At 38.2% G+C, this 17,411-nt stretch overlaps 1 protein-coding gene across 1 annotated transcript; it reads right to left on the minus strand.

The window, feature by feature from the left end:
- Positions 1–3,970: 3,970 nt before the first annotated feature.
- tmem168a (transmembrane protein 168a) lies at positions 3,971–14,576 on the minus strand. The gene is made up of 5 exons (XM_039667921.2): positions 14,456–14,576; positions 12,615–13,774; positions 11,234–11,376; positions 6,845–7,110; positions 3,971–5,131 (listed from the first exon to the last, which is right to left on the minus strand). Exons 2-5 carry the CDS (start codon positions 13,701–13,703, stop codon positions 4,584–4,586), a joined length of 2,046 nt encoding a protein of 681 aa, XP_039523855.2. The 5' UTR covers positions 13,704–13,774; positions 14,456–14,576; the 3' UTR covers positions 3,971–4,583.
- Between the last annotated feature and the right edge of the window lie 2,835 nt (positions 14,577–17,411).

The raw sequence follows: 17,411 nt of genomic DNA on the forward strand, positions 1-17,411 counted from the left end.
TAAAATATTTTGTGGTTCTTAGCCTAATATCTGTTTTCTTTATAGCCAACAAAGACAGCTTCTGACCAGTCAAAGTAAGTTGTAAAGTGGACCAGACATAATTTAAATAGTATAAACTATCAATCCTGCTAAGAAAGATTTGTATGCCTTTTATCTAAGCTTATACATTACCATGACTGTTTCATTTTCATGCATGTGTCCCTTTTTCACTAAGAAACTCCTCTTTCTCTTTCTCATTTTTTTCTTAGCTGTTGGGCAATTGGGCAGTGGAACGGAATAGCCTAATTTAGAGGCAGCTGACAGTGACTGTGACTGAATTTAGTGTGTGTCTGTTTGTGAAACTGCATACACACTGATACTCACTGTTCCCTTCAGAATAGTTCATCCTCTCTGAGTTGCAGGAAGGTGCCAGTTCTGAATCTACTGCTAGTGAGCTATTACTGACCTGGACACTAGAAGTGCAAAAAAAAAAAGAAAACATTATTAGCAGCCTATATAATCAGAGTAAAGCAGAATTGTCCCCCCTATAGGGAAGGGCAACTATTCAGTTGATGTTATATAATGACAGCCAATTTGTTACCATTAGAGGGAAAACAGGCAGCATATTAAGAAAATCTACTTTGCTGTGGTCCAAAACTGTTTAAAACTTTTTAGGATAATACAAACATTCACCGGCCACTATATTATAGGTAATCATTGCTCATTCAAATTGCTTTATTCCAATACAACAAACATTTTGTATAACACTAGAGAGGTTTATTTTGCAAAAATGACCATCTGAGTACATTATTCCGGTTATTATACTGCTACTAAATTATGATTTTATGGTTTAAATTGCTTATATTACTTTAAAGCTAAGAATAAAAGTCCATTACATCATAGACTATATACTGTACTAAGTTCCTGGACTAGCTAACATATTTCTTAAAAAATAAAATAAAAACAATCTACGGATTGATTTATCTTGTTTCACAAGTATATTGTCTTGAGAGAAATAAAATCTTTCTAAAATGTTCGTGTATACTTTAAATGCACCGCTATAGTGTACCAAATGGCTACATACATTTTAATATTGTAGTACCCCTGATATAACTGCACAAATAATAAATAAAAACAGACACACAGTGGACATGAATGCAAAGGTTTATCTGTAGCATCCACTTAGATAGGCTACTTAACTTAGCATATTTAGCTAAGCATAATTAGCTAACTACTTAGCATAGTTAAACCTTGAAACACTGATTTATAAGTACAGTTCCGTTCGAGGATTCATTCATGAAACACTGACAGAACGAATTTCAGCAAGGTTATGTATGATTCACCCAGAAATTAGTGTATCAAAGCTAGATGCATTATTGCAAATACAATATTTTTTTTAACCATGAACTTTGTGTCTCTAAATTGTCCACACAAGACTGCTTTATAAAGTGTAACATTAATTGACGTGCACTTGAGTCTCGTGGTCGTAAGAGGAAACATATAAAAGCCTTGGTTGCTAAAAAAAAAAACCTCCCTCTCTTTTTGATTAAGTTATCTCTTTGATAGTGTTAAAATCTAGTCTTTGATGAGCTTTAGTTAAATAGCCCATCTTAGAAACTCCATTTAGATTAGGCGGCTGTATGAATTTAGAAGACAAATCTTATTTCATATCATTAAATGAGTCAGAAGTAAAGAATGAATCTCGTCTCAAGATTCAGGTGAAAATAACATCCTTCTCGTGGTCTTAAGTGTGAAGGCCTTGGAAATGGGCGAGTAGCCTACTGCACACTACAGTCACGAATCAATAATTTCATTGAAATTGTTTTGTTTTGCAGCATTTCAACATGCCTATTCATTCAGTTAAATTGAGAATTGGATACTGCACTTTGAAATTTGTCTTCTCCCTTTTTCACTGATATTTACAGATTGAATAGAAGAATGAAGTCGGAAAAATGCTAAGTTATGGTTGTCTGTGGAAATCTAACCGACGTGAGATGATTGTTACGCTCTTCCACAATTTGAGGTGTTATTCAAACCATGCGAGAGGAGTTTTCGTGCTCAGGTTTAATACTTTAACAAATCAGAAACTGTCTGAGGACAGAATAGGCCTGACATCTGAGGCAAGCTATTTTTCTTTCACGTTCATTAATGTACTGTCTTGTCCAAGACAGCCTCAAGCTATGGACGTGATTTAATATTGCGAGTGAACTATGCTAAATTTTCATCAAATGCCCCTTCAATGTGTGTGTTCAACTGTAACAGAAGCGAATAATCAATCCTGACTTCCTCGTCCACAAAATGATTAGATGTTTGGAGCATACAGATTTGTTTGTTTAAGATTTAGTAGGGAAAAATGCTCAAAAAATGACCAAAAGATGAACTCAAAAAGGAAACACGGTTCATAGCCTATACAATGCGGATATGTCCCTGTTTAGTCAACAATGTTGCGGAAAGTCACTTTAATGTGTGACTTTAAACGGATAGTTCAGTTTGAAATTAATTTTTGATATGTTTTAGCTTACCTCAAGGGCATCCAAGATGTAGGTGTCATGGGTCTGCGTCGGAAAGCGCCGGAAGTGATCTCTCGCGCGGTTTTGCGATTTCCTGTCTAAACATGTATAGATTTTCCTAGACGTGAGGTCGGGTTGTTATGACATTCTGAATGAATAGGACGCAGAAAGAAGTTCAAAACTCTTACTTTAGCAATAAAAAAGAGAGAAAGAAACACAAATGTGATGTTTATCGAGTCATTTTTGCTAATTATTAGTACGCTTGAATTGATCATCGGAGGTCAGCAGCAAAGACTAATAAAGTGAGATTAAATGCATAAAAAGTGTATTTGTGTAATTTGTAATTTTGAGGGATAGGCTACTGAATGTGATTTTGTGCAAGTGAGATGAGTGATGGAATCCCCTCGAAAACCAGATCGTTAATCTCCAGGGGTTATAATCTTAATAAATGTCTCTAATATAACCATCATATTCACCAAGTGCACACAATGACTTTTGCACTTACTCACAATGTCTCTCAACATGAGGGTAGGAGAAGATTCAGTCAATAATTGGTAAAATTATTTGAAAAAAGTAACTAAAAAAAGTAACTAAAAAAATATTTTCATGATTTGTAATCACAACATTTTTTCTTTTGTCAAATCAACTTAAATAATTTCTTTAGTTCAGATAAAATAATATTTTGCGTTTCTGATGATTAAATCAATCATTGTATTAACTCAATTTTTCCAGTTCAATGAACTTAAAATTAAGGCCGCGAGGTTACTTATTTTTTTTTTAAGTTAAACCAACAATATTTACAGTGTAATGCATTACTTAAACTAGTTTACAGTTACTTAAACAGTAATCTGATTATAAGCAAACACTGTTAACAAAGGTGTAAGCCTATACCAATCCCAACAAGTTTAATATTTGCTTGTTTCCTCGTGTTATTAATGTCACAGGCACACGTTTCACAGCATTACATACAATTCACCGGCTCAGTAACTTAAGCTCAGTGCTCCAATAAGCCTTGTCCCTTACAGATGAGAAAGCAGTAAATGCTGTAATTACATTCAGAATGACTGTCCGCTGCTTTCTGGACAAGCAGTTATCTGCAATAACACTTCCCAGACACCTTCAGATAAACAATCCTTTCATTTCAAGTCATGTTTATTCAAATTAACATTACCCTTGTGAATGTTGGTGTTTAGTTATTAATTTAATGAAATCTACTATTATCCTGTTTAATTCCATTTAATCAATAATGGTGAGCCCTTGGTGTTGAGGGTGCTTAAAACAGATTTGTTTTGTCAGAAGCTTTAAAAAGAAAACTGAGATAAGCTTCACAAGAACACACTGTTCATTATGAATGTGAGGCATCAGAAACACACAGTATTCAGAGGTTTTATGGATGTTTCATAGCACTGTAACAATGGGACAGTCCTAGAAATTGGACAGTGAACTAAGTAGGAAGCCGATTAAGACACACCAAGTGCTGGTCGTATTAACAGAACAATTTATGCGAACCATCACTAAACAGAGGTATGTATATCACACATGCTGGAACACCTAACAAGCTGCTTATTTTAAACAAGTCTTTATTAAAGGATGCAGGTCTGTTGATGAAGAATTAATAAAGGTCAACTCTTGAAAACAAAAACCCCACTGAAAATACAAAATACATTATGGCATGATTAAACATTGGCTGTTGAAGAGGTCTTGAGGAACAACTCAACCAGACCTGCTTTACTTCTTGGCAAAAACAAAATAATTAACAACCTTCTAAAAGAACAATTGAGATTTCTTGTTTAACTATGCCTGAGACCAAATTCGTTGCAATAAACGTATTTCACACACATAAGGAAAAAAATCCACTTAAAACCTAATAAATTAGCAAAAGGCACTTGACACTGACAGTCTCAATATTGTAAAAGATCACAGATTCGATATAAGACAGAGGCTATATTGTGTGGGAACAGATAAACAGAAGTCATCATTTGACAATGGTGCTCAATCTGGTTCCTAAAGTAAAAGGCAACGGAGCACTCAATAAATGATATCCCAAAAACTGCATAGAAAATATATATGGTGATGTATAAAGCAATTGGTCACCTATGATCGGACTAGTTTGATCCCCTGCCCCGTGTCCAGTATGCTGGGAGGGAACCAAGAGAGTTTCAGTCGCCTGACGCAGCGCATACACACACTACACAGCCACAGGAGGTTAAGTCCGCAGCACCAGTTGGCTACAGCCACCAGTGGGTACGTGGTCTTGGGGAAGTGTGTTTTCCAGTGCTTGGCCACATCGCTCCCGGTAGGCAGGTGGAGGGTGTAGTCACTCCAGGGTTTGGACACGCCATATATTGCGGAGATGACCCGACCCCTCTCTGACCACTGCACGCCACTGTCAGGATCACAGTTATATTTTACCCACTCAGAGGTGAAGTCTCCCAGACGGGGGGCTTCTTGGGCTTCGGCATCCTGGACAGGGCTCATCTTGGCTCCCTGTACCGCAACATACATCCCTTCCACCTTCTGCACCGCCTTCACCCACGGCACCGAATTCTCAGTGTCCAGGACCAGGATGAGGCGGGAGGAGAGGCCACTGTTCCTTTCTCTCCACATATCAAGGATCTGCTGCAGACGCAAGTGATCGCCACCTGCAGGCAAGAAAGCTTGTCAATCAGTCGCAAGAAAGTCTCAAAGGGTCATTCCACCTCTGGAAAGATTAATGGGTCATTTATGTAGAAGAAATGTGAAATTACTTCTGAATTTGGAGTTTTCTAGACTGAGAAAAGCCAGAAAATGTATTTTTGGCTTATGTGGATGAAAGACAACAACTCCCATAATGCACTTGCTTCGCTGCCCTAGGAGGCCACGCCTACCGGTAACAGAGCGCAGTTGTTGAACAACAAGTCTAGGCTACTAGTGAGTCTCCGTGATGAGTCTGCCCGAAAATGTGTTTCGAGATCGCCCAAAATGTCTGGGATTCGGCTTTTGCGTTCTACAGACGCCATTTATCATGTTTACTATGGCGAGCGGGACGAATGAGGGCTGCGGGAGAACGGCGTGAGTATTACCGATGAGCGACGCCTGTGAGACGCACCGGTCTCGTATCTCTCACAGGAATTTTCTTAGCAATGTTTAAACGCAACATCAACCAATCACTTGTTTAGCGTTCACGTAAACACTACATTCAGATTCACCAATCAGAATGAATTATGTTAGACTGAAACAAAAGCTGTGCATGTAAACAACGAATGGCGACTGCAGAAAGCAAAAGCTGAATCCCGGACATCGACGGCCGGACATGTCCGGGAAAAAGAGGATGGTAACCCCTAAAGTTACTACTCAGCTTTCTCCACAGAACAAGAACCTGCTAGCTTAGCTTCCAAAAAAAGATGGCTGACACTATGTGTAATCCCAATCCTCCATAATGCATCCGTCTGCGTATTCAGTACCTTCGTTCTTATTTTCAAAAAGTTTCTGCCGTTGAAATCAAACGCACTGGCACTGATCTTTGAAAGGTCAGCGCATTAGGTCCAACCCCCTATGGGCGGGTTTGTAAGGGTGGGATCTAGTGCTTATAGTCTATACAGAAATCCCCCCTCTTACACTTCCTCCTATAATGACGTCATTGTAGGAGGAAGTGAAAAGGGTAAATAGCGGATTTCTCTCGTCTCGGGGGAAAATGAGAGTGTTGCACGACCATTCAATAGTATGACTGGGTTTCTAACAATGGAAAACTTAATGCAAATGGGTGGAGTGTCCTGTGCAGAATAAGCTGGACCAAACCTTTTGCTATTTAAAGGTCTGCCAACACAAAGACACAAATATCCAATGAAGTAAAATTACACCAGTTTGCATTCACTACAGAAATTCTCATTCACAAATACATAAAGTGTTGACAGGCTGTTGCTGCAGGGCAAACGGAGAGAGACGGTGCAAGCGACACGGTAAAGGTATAAAAGGAGAGTTTGCAATGCTGTGGGGAAGACTGTGAATAACACTCGGCAACTACCTCGTTCAGAAACCGAATGAGGATTCCTGGCTGCCTGATCAAACATTATGACAGAGGCTGTGACATCCCATATCGCTCGTGAGGATTAATACAGGACGCACACACAGGCAGGAAGATAAAGCATGGTGGAGCGATGGAGCCAAGATATACATTTACAGTTCAGAGAGCTTTCAGAGCGATAAATTGCTAAACTCTAGTTCAAATAAAAGCATTCGTTTCTTGATCTCTTTTACATAGACCTGAAACAGCAATACTGATTTCAGCATTTGAGAGAGCCTATGATATATAAATAACACTTGATTGGTGTTCATTTAGATCAATTACGCCCTATCAATCGCTATCCAGCTCTTACCTGCCAAAGTCCAGTCTCCGCTGGGAAGCGTGTGGCCGCTGTAGTATAGGACGTAAGTGTCGTGCCGCGGGCCTTCGGCGGTGCAGACCTCCACAAAGGAGCGCAGTTTGGCCTGCAGGGTCTCCAGGCTTAGACTGGTGGAGTAATCACATCCGAAGGTCTGGATGAGGTGGTGGGAGAAGAGTCGCTGCACAGCATTCAGAGTGGCTGTGGAGTGCAATTCCTGGGCTTGCCCTGGAGGCAACAGCAATGGCTGGCCATCCGCACTGCAAAGAAAAAGAAAAAAGAAAGGATAAAGCGATGGGTGAAATGGGGAAGAGAAGCTGATGCTTCTGAATTGATAACTTGACCTTCTGTCTGAGGTACAAAAAAACACAATAGTGTTGGGCAAAAATTTATATCACGTTTTTTTTTTTTTTTTTAATATATATATATTTTTTTAATTAAGCCGGTTTTCCAGTTTATGATGTTTTTTTTTTCATGCATAATCAGGTGTTCAAATCATTTAATAAAATTGTTATTTCTTAACATTCTAATAACATTCTTAAACCAGGAAATAACGTTAAAATTAGTGACAGATTACTTAATCGGTCGATTTTTGGCATTTTTAACCTAATCGGCATCGGCCAATATCCAAGTATATCAAGCCGATTATTAGGCAGGCGCATCTGTGGTCAGCCTAGTGTTGTCGTGGAACACATGTTTGACGCACGCTGCCGCTAGAGTCGTTTTCCAGCCGAGTGAGCAGCAGACCTAAATATGAATGTGTCATGTTCGGTTACGGTTATGTCCTTTTGTCTTTGTCCGTCAACAAACAAAACAAACCAAAAATACATGTTTCAGGACATTTTTTGAAAGGATAAAATGTTTTTGTTGAGAAAGTTTGTCTATGTTAAGTAATGATCATTTCTTTTACATTTTATCTTTCAAAAAGAGGATAAAAACCAAGCAAATATTGGCCAAATATCGGCCAAAATAAATCGGCAGCAGTAATCGGCCATTGGCCGACCCGGATTTCAAAAGATCGGTATCGGCATCGGCATGAAAAAAACCATATCGGTCGACCTCTAGTTAAAATACAACGTTTATATAACGGGAGAACTGAACGTTCTAATAACATTTTGAATGACGGTCTTATAAACCAAAAATAACGTTAATACAACGTCTAAAAAACTGGACGTTTTGAATGTTTCTACTAGAACATTCAGAAATAACGTTTTTATAACTTAAATATGAAAACGTTCTTATAACCTGAAATTGTTATAAAATTCGCGATTGCACTGAACACGTTTTATGTGTTCATAAAACTGACGCTTTTTTATGTCATATACTGACGCTTTTGACAATGCGTATACATCCAACGCACATGGCACCCTTTAGCGTCAATATGAGACGCAGATATATATGGGCCAGATGGCGCCTCCTAGTGGTCTAACCCTAACCCTACCCCAGACCTAAACCTACCCATAACCAAAGCGTGTTATATATGCTAAAGGGTGCCATGTGCGCTGGATGTATACGCATATCACTATATGACGCCCTAGGATGAGAATGCGTTGTATATTCCGCGCGCGAGCAGAGAGATGCAACATTAAAGTGTCTGTCTGAAATAGTGTCGCACGAATTAAATACATCGGTATGGCGGTATATTAAAAATTTCGGTATGAACCGGTACACCGCCCAGCACTAAGCACAATGGAGAGAAAATGCAAAAAGGCCTTGAAAATAAGCAGTGCAAAATGTAAGATGGAGAAGAGGCTTCAAAGAAAAGGAGAAAGGCCTTAGTAGGAATGACATTAATCTGCTCGAATATGCGAGCAAGTAATTCAACATCACATTGCAGGGTCAAACTAACTCCTTCTGCCTTTCTAAAAGAGACTTCCTGCTGAACAGCACTCGCTAATAACAAGTCGACAATTAAAACGATTATAACCCCCTGTAGCCTTGCTTCACAACGATTGTGATTATAAAACCAAGACCAAGCATTTGTGGTGGCAGTGTTTCCCAGTATTTCCCATAGGTAGACATCCATGCTGAAGACTGAAATGGCAAGTCTAAGGCACAGTGACCCATGAAAACTACCTAGACAGGTGCTGAGCTATTCAAGTGGAAATGACCTCTTCTCTGAGCTTGCTTGTCAGGACTCTATCCTTCTCTGTCTCTCTCAATCATGTTTGCATTTTCCTCTCCATTATTTTCTTTACAACTTTAGATCTTGTTTTTTTCTTCTCAACCCATCATTCCTAAACACAACAATTTAAGCTAAAGGCAAAAGTTTTGCTGAAATATCTTTCCACTTGAATTCAACAACAAGGCTTTTATCAGAACAGATGAGCAAGATTTTCATTAAAAAGGACTGATTAATTGTTTGCTGTTTTTTTTTATAAACTATTAAAATGCTTTCTGGGTGAAAACTCTCTGAATATTTGGATGATGGCCAGAGCTCATTCCCTATAAATGTGAGAAGAAACGAAACCACGGCATCTGTTAACGAATGATAAAGCCAGTCGACCTGAGAATTTCTCTCTCCCTCGTCATTGTAAAAACATGATCTGTACCCATCAGATGGAAGATTACACCTCGCTACATTCCCCTCGTGTGCCTGCTCCACGCATAGCCTTTTCACCAAGAGTGCTGGAATACTGAGTGTGAAGAGGCTGTGGAGCTGAATCCTAATCGACATCATAATCAGCGACCTGGCTGACGGCCTGCCCTGGACGCCACCCTCACTCTCTCTCTCTCAGTATGCATGGCACAGGCTTCTCCCAGCGGACCCAGCAACAGACCAAGTTTATTAAAGGCTATGCCTTCATTTAATGCCAGCATGTGTTTATAGTGATCCAATCCAGGGTGGTTTCTACACCCCTTAATTTTCTGGACACTCTAATTTCAAGGTGATAAAGAGTAGGGCAGCAGACTATTTCCATTGTAATTATGAATATTAAAGGAGTACTTCACTTTTAAAAAAAACTTTTGCTGATAATTTACTCACCCCCATGTCATCCAAGATATCCACGTCATTCTTTCTTCAGTCGAAAAGAAATTAAGGCTTTTGATAAAAAAAAAAAAACATTCCAGGATTTTTCTCCATATAATGGACTTCAATGGGAACCAAACGGTTCAAGGTTCAAAAGACAGTTTCAGTGCAAACTGCAAACTGTTCAAAGGGTTTTAAACAATTTCAGACAATGAATAAGGGTCATTTAAATGACCCATAAATGAAGGGTCATTTATGAATAAGGGTGTTTAAAGCCATTTGAACAGTTTGCATTTTGCACTGAAACTGTCTTTTGGATCTTGAACCGTTTGGTTCCCATTGAAGTCCATTATATGGAGAAAAATCCTGGAATGTTTTCATCAAAAACCTTAATTTCTTTTCAACTGAAGAAAGAAAGACATGGACATATTAGATGACATGAGGGTGAGTAAATTATCAGCAAAAGTTTTTTTTAAAAGTGAACTATTCCTTAAATCATCTTTCTGATTTGTCTATACATCCAAAATAATTTTTGTAATGACTTTATCATCATTGTTGTGACATCATGACCAAAAACTCGGCCTGATTCAAATATCAAAACCTCTTCGGTATTCAGCAACTTTACCAAACCTAGGGAACAGCAATGTGAACTGTGCTGGTAAACAAAGGTTAGCCAATCATAATATAGGTAATAAATAGGCATATACTATAAAATTACAGTAGCAAAAACTGTATAATTTTGAGTTTTAGTGCAAGAAACATTGACAAATATTAGGAGAAAAAACAGGTGGGTACAGACATAGATACGTATTTAATGTTTTTACTTTTACTATAGTAACTTTTAAATATCATGTCAGCTAACTCCTTCATCTTCTTGCATTGTGTTCAACAAACGCATCTGCTGAAGTCTATTTCATCTAATTACGGTTTCAGATGCTCAGTCAACTTGCTTTCGAATGTTCACGGATCGCTCCAAAAGGGAGGGCGGCTTATATATAGCAGGCGGCCCATTGAAAGGGCCACTAATGAGGCGTCTATATCTATGGGTACATATAATCAGCTTAAATGGATTGAAACAAATGGAAGAAACAATGCGTAATTAATTAATGTATGTAATTAATCCACAAGCATAAATAATAGCACTTCTCTGAATTGCTGGCAATATTGTTCCTGTATAGCGTAACATATTTCTCACTTGTATGTCACTTTGCATAAAAGATTCTGTTAAATGAATAAATGCAAATAAAAAATATGATTCCTCAGAAAACCAGTTCTTCAGGTACTAATGTCTGTTATATAAACCATCAATAAGCTGCTTTCTGGAAGGTTATGGATCTCGGTCAATGCACATGTGAACAACATTCAAGTTAGAATATGCCTTTGTATGCCATATATCCATTGAATGATTTTACCTGTTGTAGTAAGTGGGAATCACCACCGCATACCCAACGCAGGTGCCTCCCAAACAGCTGCCCAGTTCATGGAAGAGTCCGTGAGCCAGAGACTCCAGTGGCAGGACCACTAAAAACACACTCATGAAGAGTCCAGAAGTGACCTGCAGAGATGAACCCAATGGTCATGAAGTGAATTCAAAGGGAAGGACAGTTGTACATGCAAAGAAACAAGTCTTCAGTGAGTATAATAGTATTCAGTTTCAGACACAGCCAATGTTCTCAGACCTGTTCATTTGAATTAAGTGTACTTCTGAGGCCTGAATGTCATCTGATGATCTGACTCACCAGCATAATGCTTTTGTTAGAAAAAATCACATTAATTAAAGAAATGAAACTGCATTTGCTTCACATGCTGATGGTTTTAAGTGACTCATTGCAGAATTCAAATCTTAACATTAAACCTCAAGTGTATTACTAAAAAGTTTAGATTAGTGCCCAAGGACTGATAGCGGGTTTATTGAGTTGTCCCCATTTAACATTTAATATGAGACTATTTTTCTACATATCTTCTTTTGTGTTCCACAGATTTGGAACAACGTGAGATTGAGTAAACAATGCCGTAATTTTTCAATTTGGGATGAAAGAATATTAATAGTATCATAATGCAGAATGATTCATCGGAGTTGGATGTTAAAGGAGTAGTTCACTTTTAAAAAAAACTTTTGCTGATAATTTACTCACCCCCATGTCATCCAAGATGTCCATGTCTTTCTTTCTTCAGTCGAAAAGAAATTAGGGTTTTTGATGAAAATATTGCAGGATTTTTCTCCATTTAATGGACTTCATTGGGAACCAAACGGTTCAAGGTCCAAATGAGAATTTCAGTGCAGCTTCAAAGGGCTTTAAACGACACCAGACGATGAATAGGGGTCTTATCTAGGACCCTTTGAGTCATGACTCGAAAAAAGATTTGTTCATTTTGATGAACGAGTTTGAACAAGAGAGTCACGAACGCTGAAAACAGAACAGAGCAAGGCGAGCATTTGTGCTTATAAAACTTAAACTTTTTTATTGATTTTTTAAATGAGCGATCGTTTCGCTTGATAAGACTCTTATTCATCATCTGGTGTCGTTAAAAAGCCCTTTGAAGCAGCACTGAAACTCTCATTTGGACCCCAATGAAGTGCATTATATGGAGAAAATCCTGGAATGTTTCATCAAAAACCTTAATTTCTTTTCGATTGAAGTAAGAATGACATGGACATCTTGGATGACATGGGGGTGAGTAAATTATCAGCAAACATTTTTTTTTTTTTTAAGTGAACTTTAATGTCAAGTATAAACAGATTTCTTGATATCTAGATAGACGAGATTGATTCTATTAATTAACATGCTTTACCTGCCATGAAACAGCCCCTAGTATGACGGTGGACATCAGGCAGAAGAGCACCAGCCGTTCGGAGATGAGGCAGAAATGGCGCATGCCCCTGGAGGCCATGATTCTGTCCAAATTGAGCGTTTGTGTGCGCTGGGTCGCCCACAACTTCTGACACTCGCTCAGCTTGGTGTTGAAGCACCATAGTGTGACAAGGAACACCATGTGGGACAGGATCCACAAGAGGCCAAAGAGGCAGAAGCCAGGGATGACCAGGTACCAGGCTTTCATGTTACCCAGCTTCAGGGCACAGAGCACAAAGAACGCCAGCTCAACGAATCCCAGCGGAAACAGACAAAATATCCTCCACAGGCGGCCAGCCGAGAGAAACTGCTTCCAGCGTTCTGTCGCCGACAAGCCGCTGAAGTAGACGTCTAGAAGGGGCTCGCATATCAGCCGTCCCAGGAAGCAGCTGAGCACGAAGGGGTTTGTTTGGATCTCCAAGGACTGGAAAAAGGTAACGGCGGTGATAACAGCAAAGGAGGCAAGATTAGGGAGAGCCAAGGGCGACTTCATCCGAAGGTCCACAATAAGGGCCATTAAAGCAAAAGTCAGAGCAATCATGGCTAGTGATTTGTGGAAAACCAAGCTGATGCTTGCTACACCAAATCCCAGGAGCTCTAGGAGCTCAGATGAGGTCAGAACGACTGGTTTATACTTAGCACTACCGCACAGACGTTCTGTCAGGGCCCAGAGCGACCGAACTGCCACGCTAGAGAGCAACAGGTAGTTTGTGACCTGTTCCTTTATGTCCTTCTCCAGAGAGGGGAAGTTCAGGAAGCACAGGAGACCCTGCAAGAAGCCGAACCACAGGTGGAAGAGACATAAACTGGCCGACTCCATTGAAAAGTAGTAGTAGAGGATACAAGCTATGGCTGAAACGAACAAACCCAGGATGAAAATGACCAGAATCATGGATTCTGAGGTCTGCTCCCATCGTACGTACATTCCCAAACACACAGCGACCAGCAGGTTGAAGCTGGAGAGATACCCCAGGCAGCGAAGAGAGGACCACATGTCCACAGCCTTGTCTGATTCCTCTTGGCCTGACATTTTGGAGTGTGATCGCAGAGGATTAGGCCTCACTCCTTCAACACTAGGAAAGATAATGCTGAGGCATTCCACTGAAATCAATAATGGGGGGGGGGGGAAGAGTTATTAATGCAGTCTAAAATAATCAAACACATAATTGACACATATCAACCATGCATGCCATTACATTATCATCTTAAAAAGGCATCCTGATAAATTAAGAAAAGAAGAAGATTATTCTCATTTTGAATCTGTAATCAAAAAATGTCATTGTGTATATATATCTCAAGTCCAATTTCATACAGTTATTATACTGGATACTGTGTGTAAACAAAACATACAGTTAGTTTCTATAAATCCTAAACCAGAGAAATATTCACTGGAGTAAAAAAGGTGTGAGAACTAGCCTCGTTTCATCGTACTACTTGTATACATAGGCTACACAAAAATAGTTAGAGATGAGATGTTTTGCACACATGATGGTCATTAATTTTCCTGACAACGATGTACGTATACATAAAAGACATAAGATGACAGATCATGTTTAATGTATTACAAGTGCCAGGGTTCAAGATTAATAGATGTCAGATGTGAAACTGCCACATAATCAGCCTAGACCAGACCATACCAGACACTCTCCACTTTAACACTGTAAATACTTTGAAAGCATTGAAATACCGCGATTACATTTTTAAACAGCAATTTACGACTGGCTTTTGTAGTTCAGTTAATCACTGTTCGAAAGTAAAACATATAAGCAGAATTAGTCTTACATTTCTTTAAAGCAAAGAGTTTTTAGTTTCACGATAGCCATGATGGTGCTTCCGGACTCTAAACTACGGCGGCTCAGAAGGGTCAAAGGCAAAGTGTAAAATCTGCCCACTTTTCTCCACATCCATGATCAATTTTCAGGTGCTGTCAAATACTGTTGTGTTTTTTTTTTTTTTTTTTTTTTTTAATCTTAGATACACAGTACATATGACGAAGGCTTTCTGTTTCTAATAAAGACAAAAATATCCTGTGCTATGATGTGTTGCTTATTAACTTTTTCCATGTGCAAAAATAAAGCTAAACAAACCTACAGTCTATTTACTAAGAAAATATAACTTTACAAATATAAGTTATAATTACACAACACTGTGTTTGCATATGTGGGCTGAAGAAATACAGACGAGAGAAGAAAAAAAAACATAAAACAACTACGATTCACGAGCAAACGACTCTTGTGACTCTTGTTCTGAAAATATGTGATATCAATAATACACATGGTTGTTTTATAATGATTCTTAAAAATGAACAGATTCCAAGGAACTCACAAATTCCCCAGTAGCCTACCTTTACTTTTACCACGTAGGTTAGTTCATTAAACTTAAATCCCTATTAATGACCATAGAGTTAATGATGAGTTAAAAATAGCCTACACTTTTGCAACAGATATTTTAAGTCGATTGTGTTATTAAATCAAATTTATAAAGCAATATATTAGGCTACATAGGCTATTATTCCTTAAACAGCTTGAAATTAGACAATATCAACATATTTTTTTGTAGCCTAATGTTGATTTTAAAAATATTCAGCGTTTATTTGAATGTTTTTATTGCTGTTTCTTATTATTCTAACCCTGCGTAGTTATAATAATATTTTAATAAACAGTTTGGTGAATGTGCACTAAATCTACAGCTGCATTTGTTGCTCATGAAACCATTGGCAGAGTGGAGATGAACTTGTTTCCATGACTGCCAGTGTCTGCACATGTGGGATTGTTGCTTAAGCCGTGTATAAATGTGTGCGACATGCTAATAGATGTTTGAAGAAAGGATGAAACAGAGAAAAATAGCTACCTGCATGGTCTCAGAGTGCATTAAGGGGTCATACCCTTTTATAAATACATTCAATTAGTCCACATTCACCTTTTTTGAATGAAATATTGAGGTCATTCTTCATAAAATAGGCCATGTAATTCCGAAGGAACAAGATAAGTGCGACAAAGGGAATGTGGGCTTTTTTTAATTAGCACTGACATTTGAATGCATAATTGAGAGATCTGAACCGTCCAAGGTGTTTGAATGATTCCTCGGTCACTCAAACACACAAATAAGCATGCACTTATTCATCTTTGTAGCTAATAGTCTACAATATGATAAAATAACATGTTGAATTAATGCATGAGTCCATGAATGTGCTGCTTTCTGGACTTTCTGTGGGCTACATGACTCCATCCATCTCTTCCACCTCCGCAGAGAAAAATAAGAGAGAGAAAAACCTATGAATTATGCACACCTGTATACCTCCGTGCCACCTGGCAACCTGCATGTAGCATCGCATTAAAAAGTGGCATATAAAATATAAATACCATTCTTCCGTTCAACATCATGACATGCAATAAGAGCAGCAAGCATTTTCAGTCAGGCTTGGACTTGATATGAATTTTGAGTGCATTTTTTCCAGACAGGACAATTGCACTAATTAATTGTGTTTCTTGAAAATGTGATCAGTTGACTTAGTGAGGAAACACATTGCCTTAAAATTCTTAAGTAAATAAATGTCGTACATAAATGACAAAAACAAAACAAAAGAAGTTATTACTTAAAAATGTTAAGATAAAGAGTTTCTTCACATTTTTTTAAGTTCAGTCAACTGATCACAGTGGTTCCCTTAATTGCTCAAAAGTATTTGTCAAACTGTCCATACATTTTTTTTTTTACGATAAATAAATCAATTTGAAAGTTATCTCACAGACAACTCAAAAATGTAGTTTTCCTCATAAATAAAATGCTTATATATATATATATATATATATAGAAATTGATGAAGAATTTTTTGGTACTTTTTTATTATTTATTTTTAAAAAAAAAACATAAAAATTGAATTTACACCTATAACCTTTTAAACGTATTATATTTTTAATGGGCATTCTTACATCATTGACCTAAATATGACTTTGTTTCCAGATTTCCGACTTCCGACTCCTGGAAGTTGCATAAAGATCGACAATGCATGAATCGAGACATGTTATTTCAGCCCGTTCTCACCCCAAGGCGTCATATACTTACGTTTTTGACAACGCACATGGCACCCTTTAGCATCAGATATATATGGGCCAGAAGGCGCCTCCTAGTGGCTAACCATAACCCTACCCCAGAACTAAACCTACCCATAACCGAAGCGTTATTGACGCTAAAGGGTTTGTTTTTTACATTATCTTCACTATATGAACACTAAAATAAAATTAACCCTGTCTCTGTTTGTTAAATGTCAATAAAAATCAATGTTTACTATTTTTAAAATGAAAACAAAAAAGATAATGTTCATTTTGTTATTAATATATGCAGTGAAGATAATCAATGTACCCGTTGCCTGAACCACATAGCCAAATATGTTTAAGATTTTTTTTAATGAAGAGTCAGAGTGGTGTTTTATAACATATTTCATTTTATGACGAAAAGAGTTGTTGCATATTTCGTTTTATTGTTGCCTAAAATTTATATAAAGAGATAACTGCTCTGTTCCATTTGCAGAAGAACAGGACTTGCGTTCTCTCGTCCTCGGGAGTTCGTTCTCCTGATTCGTACTTGGCAAGTCCGAACTACCAAGGACGCAAGTCCGAAGTTTGCGTACTTGGTATTGAGAATGGCTTTAGTAATTCTGAAGACATTGATTGGCTTGTTCAGGTTTGTTTGATTAGGGTTGGAACTAAATTCTGCAGGACAGCGGCTCTCTAGGACCGAA

Source organism: Pimephales promelas, chromosome 24 (genome assembly GCF_988280905.1).
Source record: "Pimephales promelas chromosome 24, fPimPro1.hap1.1, whole genome shotgun sequence".
Taxonomy (NCBI): Eukaryota; Metazoa; Chordata; class Actinopteri; order Cypriniformes; family Leuciscidae; genus Pimephales; species Pimephales promelas.

Coding starts and splice junctions, on each gene's coding strand:
- tmem168a (XM_039667921.2), bottom strand. CDS start 13,703: ATGTCAGGCCAAGAGGAATCAGACAAGGCTGTGGACATGTGGTCCTCT. Junction 11,377..12,614: donor TAGGGGCTGTTTCATGGCAG/GTAAAGCATGTT, acceptor TCATCTCTGCAG/GTCACTTCTGGACTCTTCAT. Junction 7,111..11,233: donor ATTCCCACTTACTACAACAG/GTAAAATCATTC, acceptor TTTTCTTTGCAG/TGCGGATGGCCAGCCATTGC.